The sequence below is a fragment of the Scardinius erythrophthalmus genome, assembly GCF_964197995.2.
Source record: "Scardinius erythrophthalmus genome assembly, chromosome: 10".
Classification (NCBI taxonomy): domain Eukaryota; kingdom Metazoa; phylum Chordata; class Actinopteri; order Cypriniformes; family Leuciscidae; genus Scardinius; species Scardinius erythrophthalmus.
In genome coordinates, this window is record NC_138230.1 from 35041752 (window position 1) to 35061039 (window position 19288).

At 35.2% G+C, this 19288-nt stretch overlaps 1 protein-coding gene across 2 annotated transcripts; it reads right to left on the minus strand.

Annotated features, from left to right (window-relative positions):
• Positions 1-1836: 1836 nt before the first annotated feature.
• On the minus strand, positions 1837-19268 carry bzw2 (basic leucine zipper and W2 domains 2). Of its 2 annotated transcripts, none has more exons than XM_081377567.1 (12): positions 18995-19268; positions 14948-15018; positions 12104-12280; positions 7426-7529; positions 5410-5475; positions 5106-5241; positions 4871-4980; positions 4206-4376; positions 3641-3787; positions 2506-2644; positions 2298-2420; positions 1837-2215 (listed from the first exon to the last, which is right to left on the minus strand). In XM_081377567.1, exons 2-12 carry the CDS (start codon positions 15009-15011, stop codon positions 2187-2189), a joined length of 1266 nt encoding a protein of 421 aa, XP_081233693.1. In that variant the 5' UTR covers positions 15012-15018; positions 18995-19268; the 3' UTR covers positions 1837-2186. The 2 variants fall into 2 exon arrangements, with proteins under 2 accessions (XP_081233693.1, XP_081233694.1); XM_081377568.1 differs by lacking the exon at positions 18995-19268 and adding an exon at positions 15190-15313.
• Positions 19269-19288: the final 20 nt, after the last annotated feature.

The following is a 19288-nucleotide window of genomic DNA, read 5'->3' on the forward strand; positions in this document are numbered from 1 at the left end:
TAACAAATGAGCAAAATTGATAATACAAAAAATACAATAGTGTCTGCTATAATTTCATTTTTTTTTTACAGTATGCATATTATTTAACAGTATTGATACTCGAATGAGAATAATAATCGAGAATAATGATACAATAATACAAAAAACTTAAGTGAAACAACCCATCAAATTACAGTAATTAAACCATTAAGGGGAAAACATTTTCAAAATCTTATTTGCCCTAAAACTGGCTTGATTATTTATGCAAATTAAATAATTTATTTTGATTTTTTTGGGATTTTTTTTTTTAATTTTCCCAGTTATTGAGGATTACTCAGAAACATATTTTTTTCTGTGAAAAAAAATAATTGTCTGTGAGTTGATTTTAGTTTTCTAATGCATGTGAAGTCTATAAAGTAAATTAATCAAATAATAATCACATTTATAATTCTTCTCTCCATGTTAAAGGGGTGGTTGATTATGATTTCACTTTTCTAACTTTAGTTAGTGTGTAATGTTGCTGTTTGAGCATAAACATCTGCAAAGTTACAAAGCTCAGTTCAAAGCAAAGCAATTTTCTTTTTTTAAAAATTGCTTTTTAAGGACTACAACAAACGGCTGGTAGGGACTACACAACATTCCTCCCAGGTTAGTGACATCACAAACCCTAAAATTTACATAAACCCCGCCCCCGGGAACGTTATCATGACAAAATATGCTAATCAATGACTTGAAGACAACTACACATATGCTACATAAATTCATAAACTTACCATTCAGAAAAGTTGTCTACATGTTGTCACTTCTTTAGTCTCTCCATCTTTGTTAGCCTAGAAATCTAGACGCACCCTAGCGGCAGCAAAATTTATTTTGCAGCCAGGGTAGTCTAGCAACTCTCCGTTGACTTTCGGAGCTGTAAAAACCTAAATCGGGTCAGGCCAATCACATCGTGTATAGAGTAGGCGGGGCGGGCTTAACATGATGACGACAGAGTTGCAACGGTTTCCTGCTACTTGAAAACAAAGAACTGCTGCTGCTGGCGAACAGTCTTTCAAATCGACTTTGGCCGCGACTCTGGAGGACTTGGAGTTAAGCTTTTCTTTGAGAAAAGAGCAAAGAACGGCACTTAAGTCAAAAAAGGAAGATGTGTTCGTAGTTTTGCCGGCCAGATTCAAAAGTTGAATCTATCAACTAACATAAGCTCCGTTGTTGGGAAAACGCTCTGGTTGGTTATAGCGCTGTCCTATTGCGTGCAGAGGGAATTTGAAAGACAGCCGTTTATCCCGCCCCTCGGATTGAGCCGTGTCAATGGTGAGTTGGCTTGCCAGGCTACATCTTTGACTCCAGTTTGAACATAAAAGGCTAAAAAAATAAAATAATTTTCAGTGCATGTCTGTGTGAGGTAAAATGACACAAGCTCTTGAAGCTCCACCCTCTGTGCCGGGAGCAGCAGCTCATTTGCATTTAAAGGGAAACACAAAAACGGCACGTTTTTGCTCATCCTCAAAAAGTGACATTTTTAACATGCTCTTTAAAAATATCTGTGGGGTATTTGAGCTAAAACTTCACATACACACTCTGGGGACATCAAAGACTTATTTTACATCTTGTGAAAAGGGCATTATGCCACCCTGCTGAAAACAAATTACTCAATATGTGAGTGAGACAGACAAAGAGAAGTCCTCGACATCATTAGCAGGATTAAGGGAAGTAATTAATGAAGTCCTAATCAATATGCAAGTTTGCAAAGACATTCATGTTTATTCATTTGGCAGATGTTTTTATCCAAAGTGACTTAAAAATGAGGAGATAAAGCGAAATCAGACAAATTAAAAGAGACAAATTCTTGAAACAGAGTACATATAAAACACAATTTTTATTCATAAAAAGATTCAAAGCAGTCCCATACGACACATACACGTTTCTTTTAAAACAAAAAACAAAAAAATCAATTGCAAGAAACTAATGTGCACAGTACCTGAACGGTATTAATACAAAATCCATATTAAAGTGTTTGTTATTAAAGGCTGTCTATATGTAGCTCCCTGCACTCTTTTCCTAGTGCTCAGAAGCCTTTCCCTGGATTGGGCAGTGTATGTGACTTTCTCTCTGAACACAAATGTAACGAACATAGAGTCTAAATACGCACTAAAAAGCTGGTCACAGACAGTGTAAAACCTATCAAATCTTCAGGATCCTCAAGATTATTAGTCTTCTTCCCCCTCTGACTCAGACTCTGTGGGCGAGAATTAAGAAATAATTTGATTGATTTACATTTCGTATGGCAGGGGTTATTTTTATCTAATATAATTCCTCACCTTCCTCCGCATTCTGAAGCCACTCCACAAATTTCTTCATTTGCTCCAGAAATATGCTTTTTCCTTTGGCAGCATGGGCATCTTTATACCATTTCAAAATGGCCTCCTCACTAAGGACATCAGCTATGGATTGAGAAACAGATGCCATATCTTATATTACATGCCAATAATATATAATTGAATCACTGATCAGGGTGGACATGGGTACCTTTATAGAAGAGCACCACTATTTTGGAGAAGGATTTCATGAAGTGGATGTTGTCATAGCAGTACTCCTGAATCTTGAGCAGTAAGACCAGCTCTGATTGGCCCTGAGTACTGAACACAGCCAGGAGAGGTGCATAGTGCTATAGGAAAAACAGTAATGAATATGGTAATATTATATTATCCCACAGCTCTCTCTATATATGAAGAGTTCAGATGCAAAAGCCTCTAAGTGCCATCTGAAATTTTCTTCTAGAAGGATCATTTTTATAAAGCTTGTATATTTAAGTTCAGTAATTTCACTTAAATGACAATTAATAGGTAATCTTCATTGCCATTTAAGTGAAATTATTAAACTTAAATATACAAGCTTGATAAAAAAGATAATTCTAGAAGAAAATTTCAGATGGCACTTAGAGGCTTTTGGACATATTATATCAAACTTTATCCGCATGCATGCAGTAAAGATAAGTAAGTAAAATGCATATATAATGTTTGTATATAAAAACAGTGGGTGTCATTCACGAACCGTGCGTACACATACATTTGTGAGTGAAATCTGCATACAAATGTTTTCACGAACAAATCATGATTCAATAAATCAACTTTCTTTCTAAAATTTAATCTCAGTTTACGAAAAATATGTATGAACAACTTAAACCATGTGTTCACATGGAGATAGTTTGCGTGTTTTAAGCAAATGATTAACTTTTGCCATGGTTGCTCATTTAAAACAAGGTTAAGAACAAATGCACATGCACATGTTGTGCTTTTTTGTAAGAAGCTCTCCTGTGCTTATAAATATGAATAATTCACAGTTATTAGTGAATGAGATCCATTGAATTTCAGACAAAGTGTCTTGAGTAGCTCTACACTACATCAAAAATAGAAATCTGTCAACTTAAGATGTATGCTATAACCCGCTGCAACAGACTCTTCCAGCGTAGACAGCTTCATTGATTATAACCTAAGCTATTAAGTGGTAAGCATTCAATAAAGTGCAGACATAGTGTAAGAATCAAGATGGAGTATAGCTACAAAAATCACTCGCATTTAAATGATCATTTAATTGCAATGTGTGTATAGATATGAGCATTACAAATAAGTGTGGCATTAGAAAGTCAGTGTTGATACTGTGCCTTCAGGTGTTTGAGGGCCTGCTCGGTGACCAGCTCCTCTTTCTTGTTCCATTCAACATCATTCATGAGGCAAGTCCACAGTAAGCCAATCACAGCCTGCTCCTGAAGATCATTCTTTTTCATTTCCTCTTTCACATACACCACCATCTGTACACAATTCACATCAGAACATTTTAAAGAGGATCTATTATACTTTTTAACATTTAAACATTTCTTTAGTGTGTAATGTTGCTGTCAAGCATGAAAAAGGTCTGCAAAGCCCTTGCTAACAATACTTATGGGAAACGCACCAGAGAGCAATACTGACAGACTGGAAAGAGAGGTGCTGCAACAATGTAAATTATGTGAAAAATAAGGTGTTTTATTGAACAGTAAAGCATGAAAACCTATTCTAGTAGACCCCAAAAACAAAATCAAGACTTTGTAAAAGAGCATAATGTGGCCTATTTAAGTTTTTGTCCGCCCCTTGATGTCCAATAAATTTCTAGGTCCTGAAGCCAATTCAGTTGAGAAGCTGACTGATCTATAATGTTTAATGTGTGTGAATGGGAGAAGCAGGATGCACCTCTCTGATGGGACACTGTTGAGACAGGCGCTCCTGCAGCTCTTTCTGAAGCTCCTTGCGTGTGCCCAGAGACTGTTGGACGCGCAGGAATTCTGACAGCTCTTTCAGTCCTGCGTCAGTGAAGTACTTTGAGAAGTGCTCCACATTCTGCTTATTGGCAGGGAAGAGTTCCTGGAGTCAGAGCAGATTACACCATTAGATTAATTACAGGAGGAACTAGGAGGAACCTTTAACCTACTAAGACTAAAAGGTGAAGTGTGTCATTACATACACACTCTGGGGACATCAAAGACTTATTTTACATCTTGTGAAAAGGGTATTATACCACCCCTTTAAATAAATACAGCCTTGCATAAAACACTTCTAACATTCAAAAAAAAAAATTACCATCCCAAAATTTTTTAAAGCTAGTGTGTGTGTGTGTTTACTACCTGTGATTGGATACCAAAACCTTTGCTTTACAGAAATCTGCATTTTGTTGTACTGTGCGCATCAAGGTCATGAGTGAGTTTAGAGGTGTTAAGGCACATGTCAGCCAGGTGATGAACATCTCCATGGAAACAATTTATTTGCATAATGGTTCATTATCTCCTCATCTGTTTCTCTCATCAGTTTTGATTCTGAATTCATTAACCTCTGAAAATTGTGAGCAGCAAGCATCATACCAGGAGTTTCTTATCCAGGTTGGCTTTTCTAAGGGCAGATGTCACAGCATTAGCGTCTTTCTCTGCTATCCAAGCTTTAAACATCTTCACTGCAAAAGAGGCTGATATTCCTACAAACCAGAGAGTGGGGGGAAAAAGTAGACTCCATAATACATTTTTTTAAATAGTCACATGAAGAATTATCTCCTTATGCAAATCAATTCTGAATTCTCTTTAAGAAGAAGACAAAACAAACCTTCTTTGACAAGGTTATCGCTGAAGAGGCTGGTGAGGATAGGTGGCGGCAGTGTGCCGTTGGCCAACAGGACGCCTGTTAGCATGGCTAGTTTGGTCTGCTCGGACTCAGTGAAGGCCTTCAGGAAGAGAAGCAGCTATGCAGGGATGAGAAATATGAATCAAAACATAATGTATATCAGCCTATTTTCAATACCACGAATATTAAACTACGTTGGCATCATGTTTGTTTGTCCTGCAGTGGTTTATTTTTCACATGCGAGACAACATCCTCCGCAGTAAAACACATTACTGATAATAGTTACCTTTTTGATTTCCTCTTCAAAGGTCTTCTCCAGATATTTGTACCTTCTGATAAGTTTATTAAACACCTGTATATAGACATAATCATCCATCAGTAATAGCAGTTTTTGAAGCATTCATTTAATACATTTCTGTATAATAATAATAATAATGATATTTAATAAAAAATGATAATTATTATAAAAATGTTTTATGTATGCATGTATTACTGTACAAATGAATATTTTATCTAAAACTATTATTGCAGTGGTATTTAATATAATATTGTATTTTTGATATTTTATATAATTTTTACATTATTATCAACAATAACAAATAAAAAAAAATATATATATATAATTTCTCATACATTTTTAAATTTGTTGTTGTAAATTTGTATATACATGCAAACATATATGTACATATATATATATTTTTTATATATATATATATTAAAAAATATATATATAAGATGCAAAAAGCCTCAGATGCAAAAGCCTCTAAGTGCCATCTGAAATTTTCAAGAATGATCATTTTTATCAAGCTCGTATATTTAAGTTCAGTAATTTCACTAAATGACAATTAATAGGTCATTTTCATTGCCATTAGTGAAATTACTGAACTTCAATATACAAGTTTGATGAAAATGATCATTCTAGAAAAAAAATGGCACTTAGAGGCTTTTGCATCTGAACTCTTCATATATTATATTATATTACATTAATATATATATATATATATATATATATATATATATATATATATATATATATATATATATATATATGTGTGTGACCCTGGATCACAAAACCAGTCTTATGTTGCACGGGTGTATTTGTGGCAATAGCCAACAAAACATTGTATGGGTCAAAATTATAGATTTTTTCTTTTATGCCAAAAATCATTAGGATATTAAGTAAAGATCATGTTCCATGAAGATATTTAGTAAATTTCCCACCTTAAATATATAAAACATTTATTTTTGTGAATGCATGCAGCACTATCGCCAATAGAAATGGACAACTTTAAAGGCGATTTTCTCAATATTTCGATTTTTCTGTACCCTCAGATTCCAGATTTTCAAATAGTAGTATCTCGGCCAAATACTGTCCTATCCTAACAAAACATCCATTAATGGAAAGATTATGTATTCAGCTTTCAGATGATGTATAAATCTCAGTTTAAAAAAAATTACCCATAAGACTGGTTTTGTGGTCCAGAGTCACATATACACATACATAAATACACAACATACATACATACATACACACACAACATTTACATAATAGCTATTTATATTTTTTGTTATTGTTGTATTGATGACAATTAAATCGCAAAATTTATTTTATAATTTTATATTATATTTTTGTTATTTAAAATATTATTATTATTAACAATTCAATTACAAATTATATTTATGTAAAATTATAATTGTATATAAATATTGTAAATTATTATGGTTAATATTATTATTATTATTATATACAATTTCTATACATAATTATATAACATATTATTCACATGATACAAATTATTATTAATGTTTTATTGTTTTATTATTGTTGTATTTGATATGTTGTATAATAATATTAATAATAATTATTATTATTATTATTATTATTATTATTATTATTATTATTATTATATTACATTAAATTAATCATTTATTTAAATTGTTTAACATCCCTACCCTACACTTATACCAAAATAAAATTTGATTCCTCATGAATGATATGATATTTCATGATACATGATATGATATTTCGTCCCTTCGCGGACGAAAACGCTGGAAACAAGAACACACTTTTAAGATCACAGTGGTAGATGATGGAGAGACTTTGTAATCCAAGGGATTATGATGAAATGACAGTATAAATGGTATACTGGTTCGACCAAGGGGATTTGGGGACTAAGTACATCTAATGCAATTTTGAAATAGGATTCCCCGCCTCCCTGCCACCTTGGTATCGGCTGCTCATTTTTCATATACAAAAATGGAAAAAAGCATCTCACTGAACACAGTAAAGAGGGGTGTTCACCTGAGCATAGCTGCGAACAGCAGTGTGGTTTTCCTCCGCCTTGAACACACAGTGCTCCGTCACCTTGGTCTTGTCCACATCGTCAATGCGCGTTCCCCCGGGAGCTGAGGCAGGGAAAGTGATGTTACAGGTTAATGCTGTAAATCCTTTGAGAACACAGTGTCATTGTTAACCCCTACTGAGAAAATGTCACTGCCTACTGCACACTTATAATTGAAAAGAATTGCTAGAATGCATGAATCATCCTGTATCATGTGCAACAATTGCAATGTTTACAGTTTTGTTCATTATGTATAATGTACATTATACTTTACAACTTTATTTATAAAGGGAGTGATGTAGTGTAGATTGAGTTCAGCATTAGAGTGGACAGAGTGGAAGCATTTCAAAATCATTTAATCAAATTAGGAAAGAAATTTCAATCAACATTGCTTCCACTCCAAAATAGAACATGGTTTTTCAATGTGCTCTGCACACAAAACAATGCGTCCTTTCTTGCGAATGCAATGTTCCCTGAAAAACGCAAAAGTATTAACCCGGACACCTGTGGATTAGACCATAAGGCATTGCACACAAAACAAAGGACGCAATGCCTTATGGTCTAATCCACAGGTGTCCGGGTTAAAACCACAAACTAGTTAACTTCAGATCCCCTTGAGAGATTTGCTACGGATTACAGTGTTGATCCGCTGATCCATTGATTGGTCAATGTATTTCTTCCCATTTAACCATATTAAAAAGTACACTAAACTGGCTCTTGTCTGGAGCAACAAACGAGACTGGTAGAAAGAATATATATATTTCAGTGCTTTTGCAAGCCAATACAAAGTTTCTTTGGAGAAGGCAAAAATTTTGCGAGCGAACGCAAAGGAATTGAAATATAATTTTTCAGATCACCAGTTCTATTTGCAAAAGCACTGCGTTCCCTCAAGAAACTTCGCAAATGTGAGAAGTGTCTCAGGGTAAGGCAAAGTTTTGAAAAATAAATATAGTTTTTATGTGTCCCTTTAGGAGTTCTGTTCTTAGGCAGAAGGGATAAATATTCAAAATATTTTTTAAATCAAATCAAAGTACAAAATTTAGTTTTTTGCTTTTTTCTCCTGTTATTATTTTATATGAAGGCATAATATCACCAAATTACTATGCAAGAACATTTTCAAAAGAGCATATTTTACTTGCATAACGAGACATTTTTGAGTGGACTGGACATCCAAAAAAAAAAAAAAACAATAATAATTTTGTTGGGAATTATTTTCATTTATCAGGAATTGACTGGATTATGTTCAAATGTCTTTAGGACATGTTTAAGAAAAAAAGTGGACTTAATGGCATTAACCATATAGGAAATTAATGAATTAATTAATAAATGATGTGCACAAATGACCTGTTGTTCATGATTACACCAGCATTAAGAAAGTAAAAAGTAAATTTTCATGTCAACTTGAAAGTAGTACAAATATCACACATGCATAAATACATCCCACTCTATTTTCACAGAGTTCAGGGAAATCAGTCTTTGTTAAGGACTTATAAGGGCAAAGGTGACGTGTAACAGGAAGTCTAGTGATACGTAACAGAGGATTTGGCCTTAATCTCTAATTTAACAGAGTTAAAGGCAGCCTTCTGTTCATCAGAGCTCTATACCGTAGATGGAGTAATCTGACTTCTGACTGGATGCTTGACCAGGATGCTCTCCATCCTCTCCCGTGTGCCCTCATTGCTCTGTAGGCTTTATATAGAGCCAAAGTAAACCTTTTAGCTGTAATTGGGTTGACAGAGACAGTCCCTTCCTGGAGAAAGTCCATGTCCATGTCAGTGCCTGAAACTGATCAAATTCTATACGGACAGAACAGAATGTATGTAGTGTTTGAGAGGAAGAATGTAAACTCACTGAATTGAAGCTCTTCTCGCACAGAGGATTCCCCTGTATAGCAGGGTTATTAAAGTTACCCGAAACTAGCACTAAAACCATCAAATGAAAAAATAATGTTGCTATAAATAAACATTTAACTGAAATAAAATTGTTTTTCTTATAAGAAATATTTTAGTGTTTATTGACCTTGGATGCACATAAACCTATTGAAGGAGACCTCCAAAATTAAGAACCTGTAAAACGGCATAATAGGGGCACTTTAAAGTTAAATTGCCATAATGTAATTACATGCTGTGTGAACTGCCAGCATATGTGCTTCACAAACCCTTTACATGCATACAATTATAACACATTCAACCTCGAAAAAAATCCTATAACATGCCTTCATGCTGTTCTCTACACTGGCTTCCCATATCTGCTCGAACCAAACTCAACACTCTGCTTCTGTCCCACAGAGAAGCCGCCCACTCACTATCTCAGCCTGCTTATGTGCAAAAGATCTGAAGATTTCCAACCGGCTGTGACAGCTCCTAGGAGACAACTAAGACAGGGTAAAATCCTGTTGTGTATTCCCTCCCTGCTGTCCTCATCTTTAACCATCAATGGGATTTGTACGTTGATGGGCTGGAGGTACTTCATTATAAACACTTTGATCCAAAGATGTGTTGCGAGTGAGCTAATGACCTCTTATTCTGTTAATCTGCTGTGTCTTTGTATGAGCTAACAGCACAAAGGATGGCTCAGTCAGACCTATTCTCTAGAAGTAAACACCAAGCAATTTTCTGTCCTTTACGATTGTTGATTGATTGTCAGATTGTACAATATGACACCAGTCACATCTTGGGTAAAAGGCAAGGCATCAATGGTCTTTTATGCCAAACTGTAATTTATACGTGATGCAAAAGCTATGTCAGTGAGTGATTCATGTCGAAAAATTTCGCAAAATGCAAATGTACATGCAAAATTGCATACACAATAAAAAAACTAAAACAAAATGGGATGATGGGTCCGACAACAATGTGTATATGGGACGACAACAACAGGCTAACATGTTCTCAGGATCTGAATGCTGAGTAATGAGTAGGGCTGTCGCTTTTGTGAAAAAAATCCTGGGGTGCGTTTCCCGAAAGCATCGTTGGCCAACTATGGTCGCAAGTTCATCGCAATGTCCATTGAACTCTATTGGTAACAACGGAACTTGCGACCATAGTTGGCCAACGATGCTTTCGGGAAACGCACCCCTGTTCGATTTTTTAGACATAAGTGCTCATTGAATCGATTGCAAAATCGATTTTCCATGTCTAAAGACGTTTCCATTTTAAAACGCCAAATATGGGCAAATCCACGGACAACTATCAGGCTTTAGGACGAACGTAAAGAGGGCGCTTGAGACGTACACAAGTCAGCAAATATATAAGTTTCGTGCACAATGACAAACAGGAGTGCAACATTCTCAAAAAACAATAAGCAGAGTGGACTGCCATAACATAAATGAAAAACATTACTGCAGTCTTCAACATGGCTGTGTTTACGCGTGTTTGTCAGAGCCTGCAGTTGCTATGTGACGAGCGTTCGCTGCGGGCGTATAGTGATTCGTGACGAGCTGGACGCGCTCCGAGAAAAGACCGATTAGATAAAGATAAAATCGATTCCCTATTTTCGTTTTCGAAACTTGCGTTGGTTGGTCCGATCGATTGTGCAATCGATTTTCGAACGTAAAGTGACAGCCCTAGAAATGAGCTTCCAAATCAGAGACTTGGTGTAACAGGTGTAATTCGATTTTTACGTTTATTGGCCATACTTTGAAGTACACTGTAGAATACTGGAAGAAAAATTAATAATAAAAAAAAAAATCCTAAAGCTCAATATGATGCTTTTAAAATGGATCCTATATTTCAGTATAAAGAGCCTTTTTGTTGAGTTTAAAGTTCAGATTTTTTTTCCTTATTGCAGTGGTGTAGTGCTCAAGACCAGACAAGTCTGAGTCCAAGACCTTGTTTTTTGTTTTTTTTGACTAGTTAAGTCTAGCTCATTCAAGTCAGAGTCCAAATGCTCCTAAAAAATTTGGTCTTGCCTGATCTCAAGTACTACAACATTGCCATATTGTGATGCATCCGAGTGAAACGGAGTATAAAAAAAAAAATAATAATAATAATAATAATAATGTAGAGCTGGGGACTTGCGTTTCACCTTAAGATCGAGTTATGCCATTTTGATCACATCTTATTTTTAATTAAATATACGCAAAGAAGAGTTGTTCACAATAAGATCAATACCGCATTTAGGTGAACACATAGTGTAAATTTTCATTTCATGCCAACTTTAAATACTCATAAGCGCATAAGCTGGACCAGCCTGAAAAACCAAAACGTTCTTTAGCATTTGAACTAAAGAAACAAAAAAATACAATACCATTACTGTTACATTTTATTGCCAGTTTGAAATATCATTGAAACGTAATCATGGCAGTTTAGGAGATTATTAAATGCATCTCTGTATGAAGATGGTATACTTAAAATCATCTGTAATGGGTAATCACCAAAGTCATGACTCAAATTGGATCTACAAAACAATAACTATGCAATATTAAAGTCAGCACGAAACAGAACTGATAAGTGATAATTGAAGTGATAACTGAAAAGTGATTGTTTTTTCTTCCCTATTGTAACGGATAGCTGAGTGAAACGGCTTCTCAAAGAAGAAAAAAAATGTAGGGCGGGGCTTGAATTTGATTGGATCGTTAGATGGTTGTGGTTTGCTATTACTGTGATGTCATGTGAATGATAAGCTTTTGGACCTTCTCACCAAGCATGCTCCCAGCGATGAGGATGTCAAACAGGGTGTCGGCATAGCGACGGTAGTCTAGTCTCGACCCATTGACATCCAGAAACTTGGCTACAGCATCAAGATCACCACCTGCTTCGTTGAGGCCTTGAACAATTGTGTCTCGGAAAACCGTAGGCTCAAACTTCTCCTTTTCATCTGGAAGAGAGAAAACACAAGAAAGCCAGGGTTACCACAGCAGAGATTCAGGATACACAGTAGCTACCTATAGATATAGAATATAATAATGTAATTGATTTTGAGTTGATCCTTCATTTGTATTCATCTGTAAAGAACACTTGAAAACAAAGCAGGGGGTCACACACAAAAATATGCAAGCCGCACTTATACCTTAACTTATGTAAATGAGTTCCCTTGCCTCGCTGCTGGCTAGGGATTCTGATTATAGCACACGCTAAAGAACATGTTGAGTGTCTTCCTGTGAGATCTCACATTTGAAGAGCCAGTCACACCTACAACGCAAGCCAGTGAAGCATAACACTAATGCCCTGTTGAAAACGCCCTCACATTTGTCAGTCAAAAGCTATTAAGTAACGTTCCTAAGCTGTCCACAATTTCTAACAGTGTTCACCTTTCACTCAAATAATACACCTACACAGAAGATTCAGTTTAGAATTGTAAAGCAAATACTGTACAATTTCTTTCTATGTTAAATAATTAAGTGTGAATTAAATTTTTAATTTAAGATCTAAAACTTGACCAATTTTGTTTAACCATACACTACCATTCAAAAGTTTAGGGTCAGTCAGATTTTTTTTTTTAACCTAATACTTCTATTCAGCATGGATGCATTGTAATTATCAAAAGTGGCAGTAAGGAAATTTACAATGTTACAAACTATTTATATTTCAAAATAATGTTTTTTTTTTTTTAACATTTATTTTTTAATGTTGTTAATTAAAAAAAAAAAACAGGAATCACATAAACTGTAGAATTATTTCATATTATTTCACAATATTACTATTTGTACTGTATTTTATCAAATAAATGCAGCCTTGGTGATCATAAAAAAAATCTTACCAACCCCAAACTTTTAAACAGTAATGCATGTTGTTTAAAATGTCTGAAACAGAACCAATTTGTAGTTATTGTATTTATTTAGCCTTTTTGCCACGATAATAACAAATTATCAGTACACCACAATAAAAAAGACGATAATAATAATAATAAGAATAATAATATTAAGAATAATAATATCATTCCTATGATTTTGTGACTGGAGGCCCAGAAATGAGACATTTTAAACAGAGAGGATAAGATGTTCTGCAAACAATGCAACAGGCGATTTGTTAACTTCTGTGATTCTGTGAGACTGCAGCACTAAAATTAGGGTGTGTTCACACTTATAGTTCTGTTCACTTGGTGCGGACCAAAGCGTTCAGATTGGCATTTTTAACACCGAACCTAAAGGCATAGGGATATGTTCACAACCTGATTGGTCGGCTTTAATGATGTATTGCCTATTTTGATACGAAACTTACCGAACATCCAAAACAATGCTGTGTTCTAGGATAAATACACTCGTCGTATGTGCGAAGCTTACATATGATGGTATTTTGACCAGCTGAGAACTCATGAAGAGCTTATAAAATGTGTGAAGGAGTCAAAACAGCGGCAGGAATCCCTCGGTCTCACACAAATGAAGATGAGATGCGGTTCTGATGCATGTAATGAACTGTGATGGCAACATCAAGACTAAGAAAAAACAGGTATGACCAGCTTTTCAGGGGTCTCAGACAGTCCACTTGTTTGGTGCGCACCAGGGTTCGGATGCCAGCGTTCATACTTATTCAAATGAACCGAACTAACAGAGCAATGGTTTTCGTTTTATTCGAACCAAACATGGCAGTGTGAACACAGAGGACTCAAGTGTGAAAATACCCTAAAATAGCAAAATGAGTCATGACAGGATCTGCATTATTCTCAGTACTATTGTATGAGACACAGTAGAACACAAACAAGCTATTAATGGAACATGAACTGAGACCCTACATTGCTGAGTGAGCGTCTGCAACACGTGTGCTCATTTCTACAGGGCCTCCTTCCCTTCCCTTTACCTCAGTACAGATAAAATGTTGTCTGGATAATTCTGGTTTGCGTGGCTACGCAGACGCAACAAAAAAAAATCTGTATTATAAATGTTTAAGGCCAGACAAGTAGTTTATTGAGGGTTGATTTGTAAAGGAATACATGCCTGCGCACTGTATATATTCAAATGCGCATACCTTTGGACTGAACATATAGTGCGCATGTGCGCAACGACGTCTGCGTTTTCGCGGGTTTGCGTTTTTGAGGTTAGCGCAGAGATAACGGATAATCGTTTGCACCTTCGAACCTATTTCAGGGAGTGCGTCCTCGAGACACCAGGCACTGTTTTGTGCGGATGGGTGGCCAGAGCGCGTTAAGGGTTTTCCTGTTAGAACGGTGTTGTGTTAGCGGCCCCTAACTTAATAACTAATGATCTTCGCTTTATCCTAGAGCTGTTTTAAAGCCTAAACAATCGGTTAAAGTAATTTCCTATTATCACTGTAAAGCTGCTTTGAAACAATCCATATTGTTAAAAGCGCTATATAAATGAAGGTGACTTGACTACAGTGTGTGTGTGTTTCTGTATGTGTACGAATATTAAAAACAATCATTGTACACTTGCCCCACAGACTTTCATTGTAAGCGCATATCTGTCAACATGTATTTCCTTTGATATTATAAATTAAAATGATTTTCTGTGGTAATCAACATCATGCCACATGCATTTGACCTGGAATTTTAAAATAATGTGAAATATTGGGATAAAAAGTGACTCACCCCTTTTCCGGGTCTTAAACCGCTGGCCTGTAAGCACTGGCTTCTGTTGCTTACCGGTATTCATAAAAGTCCTTCACAAACAAGAAGACAAAATACATTCAAATCAGCAACAAAAACATAGATGACCCATTTTGTGTGCTATGATAGATCCATTATTGAAAAAGCCAGATGCCCCACAAAACAAAACAATGAAACAACTCCTGACGCATCTTCCTACACTACACCCTCCCATCATCACACACCTTGTTTATATAGTGCACTGTACTAGGTGGAAAAAAGCTAGCGATCCAAAGCCTCTCCAGTGCGCAGCGAGTGCTCCAGCAGAAAGCAAGTGAACCAGCAACAAGCCTTTCGCTGCCCTGTTCTAAATATAGAGGGGCTCATCCCCGACAGTGTAAACTTCAGTCACCCAAGCCTGGGACACGTGTCGTATTACAACAAGGACATGTCTGATCACCGCTTACAGCCCTGTGTTTGTGTGTGTACACAAGCAAACTCGCAAAGTATACACATGTGCAAACATATACACAAACAAAAATCATCATTTTCCATTAGCTGACTCAACAACCTATTGACTCTCAAACTATGCAGATCTACAAAACAATGTGGGGTAAATAAAGACGCGTGTTTTTAGCTCTGAATTACCAGTGCATTACCAGCTAATTTTTTTTCATAAATAATAATAATTCCTTGATGTTATCATCCAGTTATGACATTTTAATTCAACATATGAAACATTTGTCTAAATAAACCATATGCATGGATGAATTGTTCACAACAAGATCTATCTCCTGCATTTTTTTTTTTTGTGATGTATTGAACATTGTTATTGCAAATTCTGCTGATATGAATATTTCACCATGGTATAGTTGTCACCAAGGTAGTGAAGGTACCACGGTCTGAATTGCGAGAATGATTTGTGATGGTCTTAGAAACATTAGTTACACTGGATATAATATATAATATAAAACTGATTTATAATAACCTAATTAATATTGGTTAAATACATCCTATTGTAAACATATTAAGAGTAATAAAGTTTCATTTTGATATTCTGTTTTTTTTTTTTTTAAAAATCTTTAAATAAACTACCATTCAAAAGTTTGGGGTAAGTACTAATTTTTTGGAAGAAATTAATACTTATTCAGCAAGGATGCATTCAATTGATTACAGGTGTCAGTTAAGACTAACTACAAATGTTACATTATTTTTAAAATAAATGCGGTTAATTTGAACTTTCTATTCATCAAAAAATCCTGAGTTAAAATGCATCACGTTTCCACAAAAATATTAAGCAGCACAACTGTTTTCAACATTGATAAGATATGTTTCTTGAGCACCAAATCAGCATGTTAAATAAATATAAAAATAAATGCAGCCTTTACCGACCCTAAACTTTTGAATGGTAGTGTAAATGTATTACCGCCTTACACATTTAAAAGTTCTAAAAAACAAGTAATAAAAACTCGGTGAGTGTTTTAGCGCAATTTTCTCACCTCATGGGATCACAACACTAAGAGATAGTAAATCTTTTCCTGGATTTTTTTTGTGCGATCCCGAGATTAGACCTTCCTTAACATAATGCCGAAAACCCGAAGTCTCTAGGTGGTCTGGTTGAGGAGTAGATAGAAGTGCAAGATTGGTGCGCACAGACGCACAGAACAGGAATCATGAGTTAACAAGCGCAATTTCCGGGGGAAAATTGCGCTAAAAATACAAATTAAAAACATCTAGAGGTAAGTTTTCCCAACAAAGTTAATGCTTCGGAACCAAATGTGTATTTTATAATCAAACATTTCAATAATATATTTTGTAGATATGAAAGGTTGTGCCAAATTAAACAGAAATAAATGTTTCTCTCATTATACTACATAAAGAATACTCTTGATTTGTCCTCAAAGCTGCAGCTGCATGAACTCACAGTGATTTTTCATTGAAATCAGAACAATCGTTTTTAATCAGCATTGTGCACCATGGCTCATTGTTTTTCTAACATTGAGTCCATTCACGAAGCACTGAACAATATGTACTCATCAAGTGCAAGTCCCGTGTGATTTATAAATGATATCAACAACCACGCTCACCAGGGATGAGCCCACAAAGGGGATGATTTAGCTGATTGTCACCCACCCAAACTTAATCCATTACAACAGACAACGCAGTAAACTGCACCTAGATCAGCTCAAGAAACTCCTCCCTGGACCAGTTAGTACTGGTGTCAATAAAAAAAACTAGAAACACAGTGAGAAACTCTGGAGAGGAAGAGTCTGAGTCAGAGTCTGGTCTTTGATGTTTTCTGTTATTTCACTAGCTTTCTATATAATAAGTGACATTTCCTATAAAACAAATTAAAGTAGGGACAAATATCACATTGCACCTGGCGACCATGAAAAGATGTTCATGCAGACTTGTGTGTTGACATATAGCTGAATGTTTATGTTCCATTCCACGACACACACTCTTTAGTTAGTGTCGCCGGTCCCAATTTATAAGTACTCCAGTGCCAAGAATAACACAGGCTATGACATTCCTGGAAGAGAATGCAACCTGGTTTCAAAGTCGGAATGAGGTGCTAGGACAAAGCACAGGACCGAAGCTTTGATAGGATATAAATATTATACACTGTAAATATTACTATAAATATTGCAAAATACCAATCAGACCATGAATTGTTTCATGGGCATTCATATATATATATATATATATATATATATATATATATATATGGACAACTGAGATCAACAATTAGAATAAAGTATTCCATAAAGTTGTGTTATATAAGCAGTGTTGTAGAGTAACTAGTTACATGTAAAGGCGTCATGTAATTTAATTATAAAATAAATGTAACTGGAATCCGTTAATTAAATAACAATTGCTTATGAAAATGTTTACGATTACAAAGGGGGTTACTTCTGATTATTTTCTGTAAAAAGCTAGGATATGTTGAATGATATTAATTTGTTGCTTTGCCATTTAAAGGCCATATAGCAATGCTATTCTGATGCTTTTGATTGGTTCTCTTGTTTAAATTTGCAGCGCACCATGTCTGCCAAGGACACATGCTTATTCAATAACTGTTTTATTTCCTATTTGGGCTTATGTGTATGCTTTATTTTTTGCTATGCTTTATGTGTATGCTTTATCAGAGTAACTGTTTATTCCAAGGCATTGTTAGATGCCGGTGTTTCCTGTCATTGCTATGCAAAGATTTTTTTTTTAAAAAAAAACAGTATCATAGCTATTAAACAATTTCTTGCTGTGATTTTAAATCTGTATATAACCTCAGAATGATCACAAAGTAAAAAGAGTTGCTAAAGTCTGATTGTGTGGTGGCTGTGCTTTAAAATGTACTTGTTATAATCTAAATTCAAGTGATGAAGGATCTTGAAAGTCTGACAGTAATCAGTGTTGAGTACTACTGTAATTAACTGTGCCTGGTTTAAATGCTTGAAAATGATTAACAAGTTGAAAACATTCATTAGAAATTTAGAAAAGTAATCAAATGTAATCAGTTAACTTACATTACTTTAATAAAGTAATTGAAATAGTTGCACTACTTATTTAACTTACTAAATTACATTTTAAATAGGGTAACTTGTAATCTGTAACCCATTACATTTCCAAAGTAACCTTCCCAACACTGTACATAGGCTATAATTACTTTATTATAATTATTATAAAGTGGGTAACCCCTTCAAAATATAGATCACTGTCTGAGACGGAGACAGTGGCAGAAATCATTTTTAGACACGTTTGATGCACTGAAATGACAGAAGAGTTTTGTTGTGCGCTCGTGTCAAGCACAATATAATTAGGTCAAGCTGTCGACTTCTGATTTAATGCACTTGTTTCACTGCTGGTACATGCATCACATACAGTTCTATAGATTTACCATTACTCAGGCAAGTGCTTTAGAAACCAAAGCTCAGAAGCTTGCTGCTCAGACGAAGAGGTCGGGAGAATCTAGGCACGAATCAGACTTGTTCTTATATTTTGGCTAATTGTAACATGTTGCATTTTGACTATCCATCATGTGATTGCACTTACCTGTCTGTGATTCTGCCTGGTGTGGTGATGATGATGTCGAGTCGAGCACAGCTTCACGCAGTATCTCACGCGATAGTTTGAGCAAGCAAGTTAAGTACAGATGGACTGATCTACTCCTGACAGGGGTAGATTGTACGACATAAAGTACTAATGCAATTAGCGATAAAAAATATTTTGAATAAAAAAGTAACAACATTTATTTTCAATATATATTCGAATGATATTGATGTTTATATGCTAAAATATTCATTATGACTCGTTCACATCGTGTCACTCGGATATCCATCCCCCCTC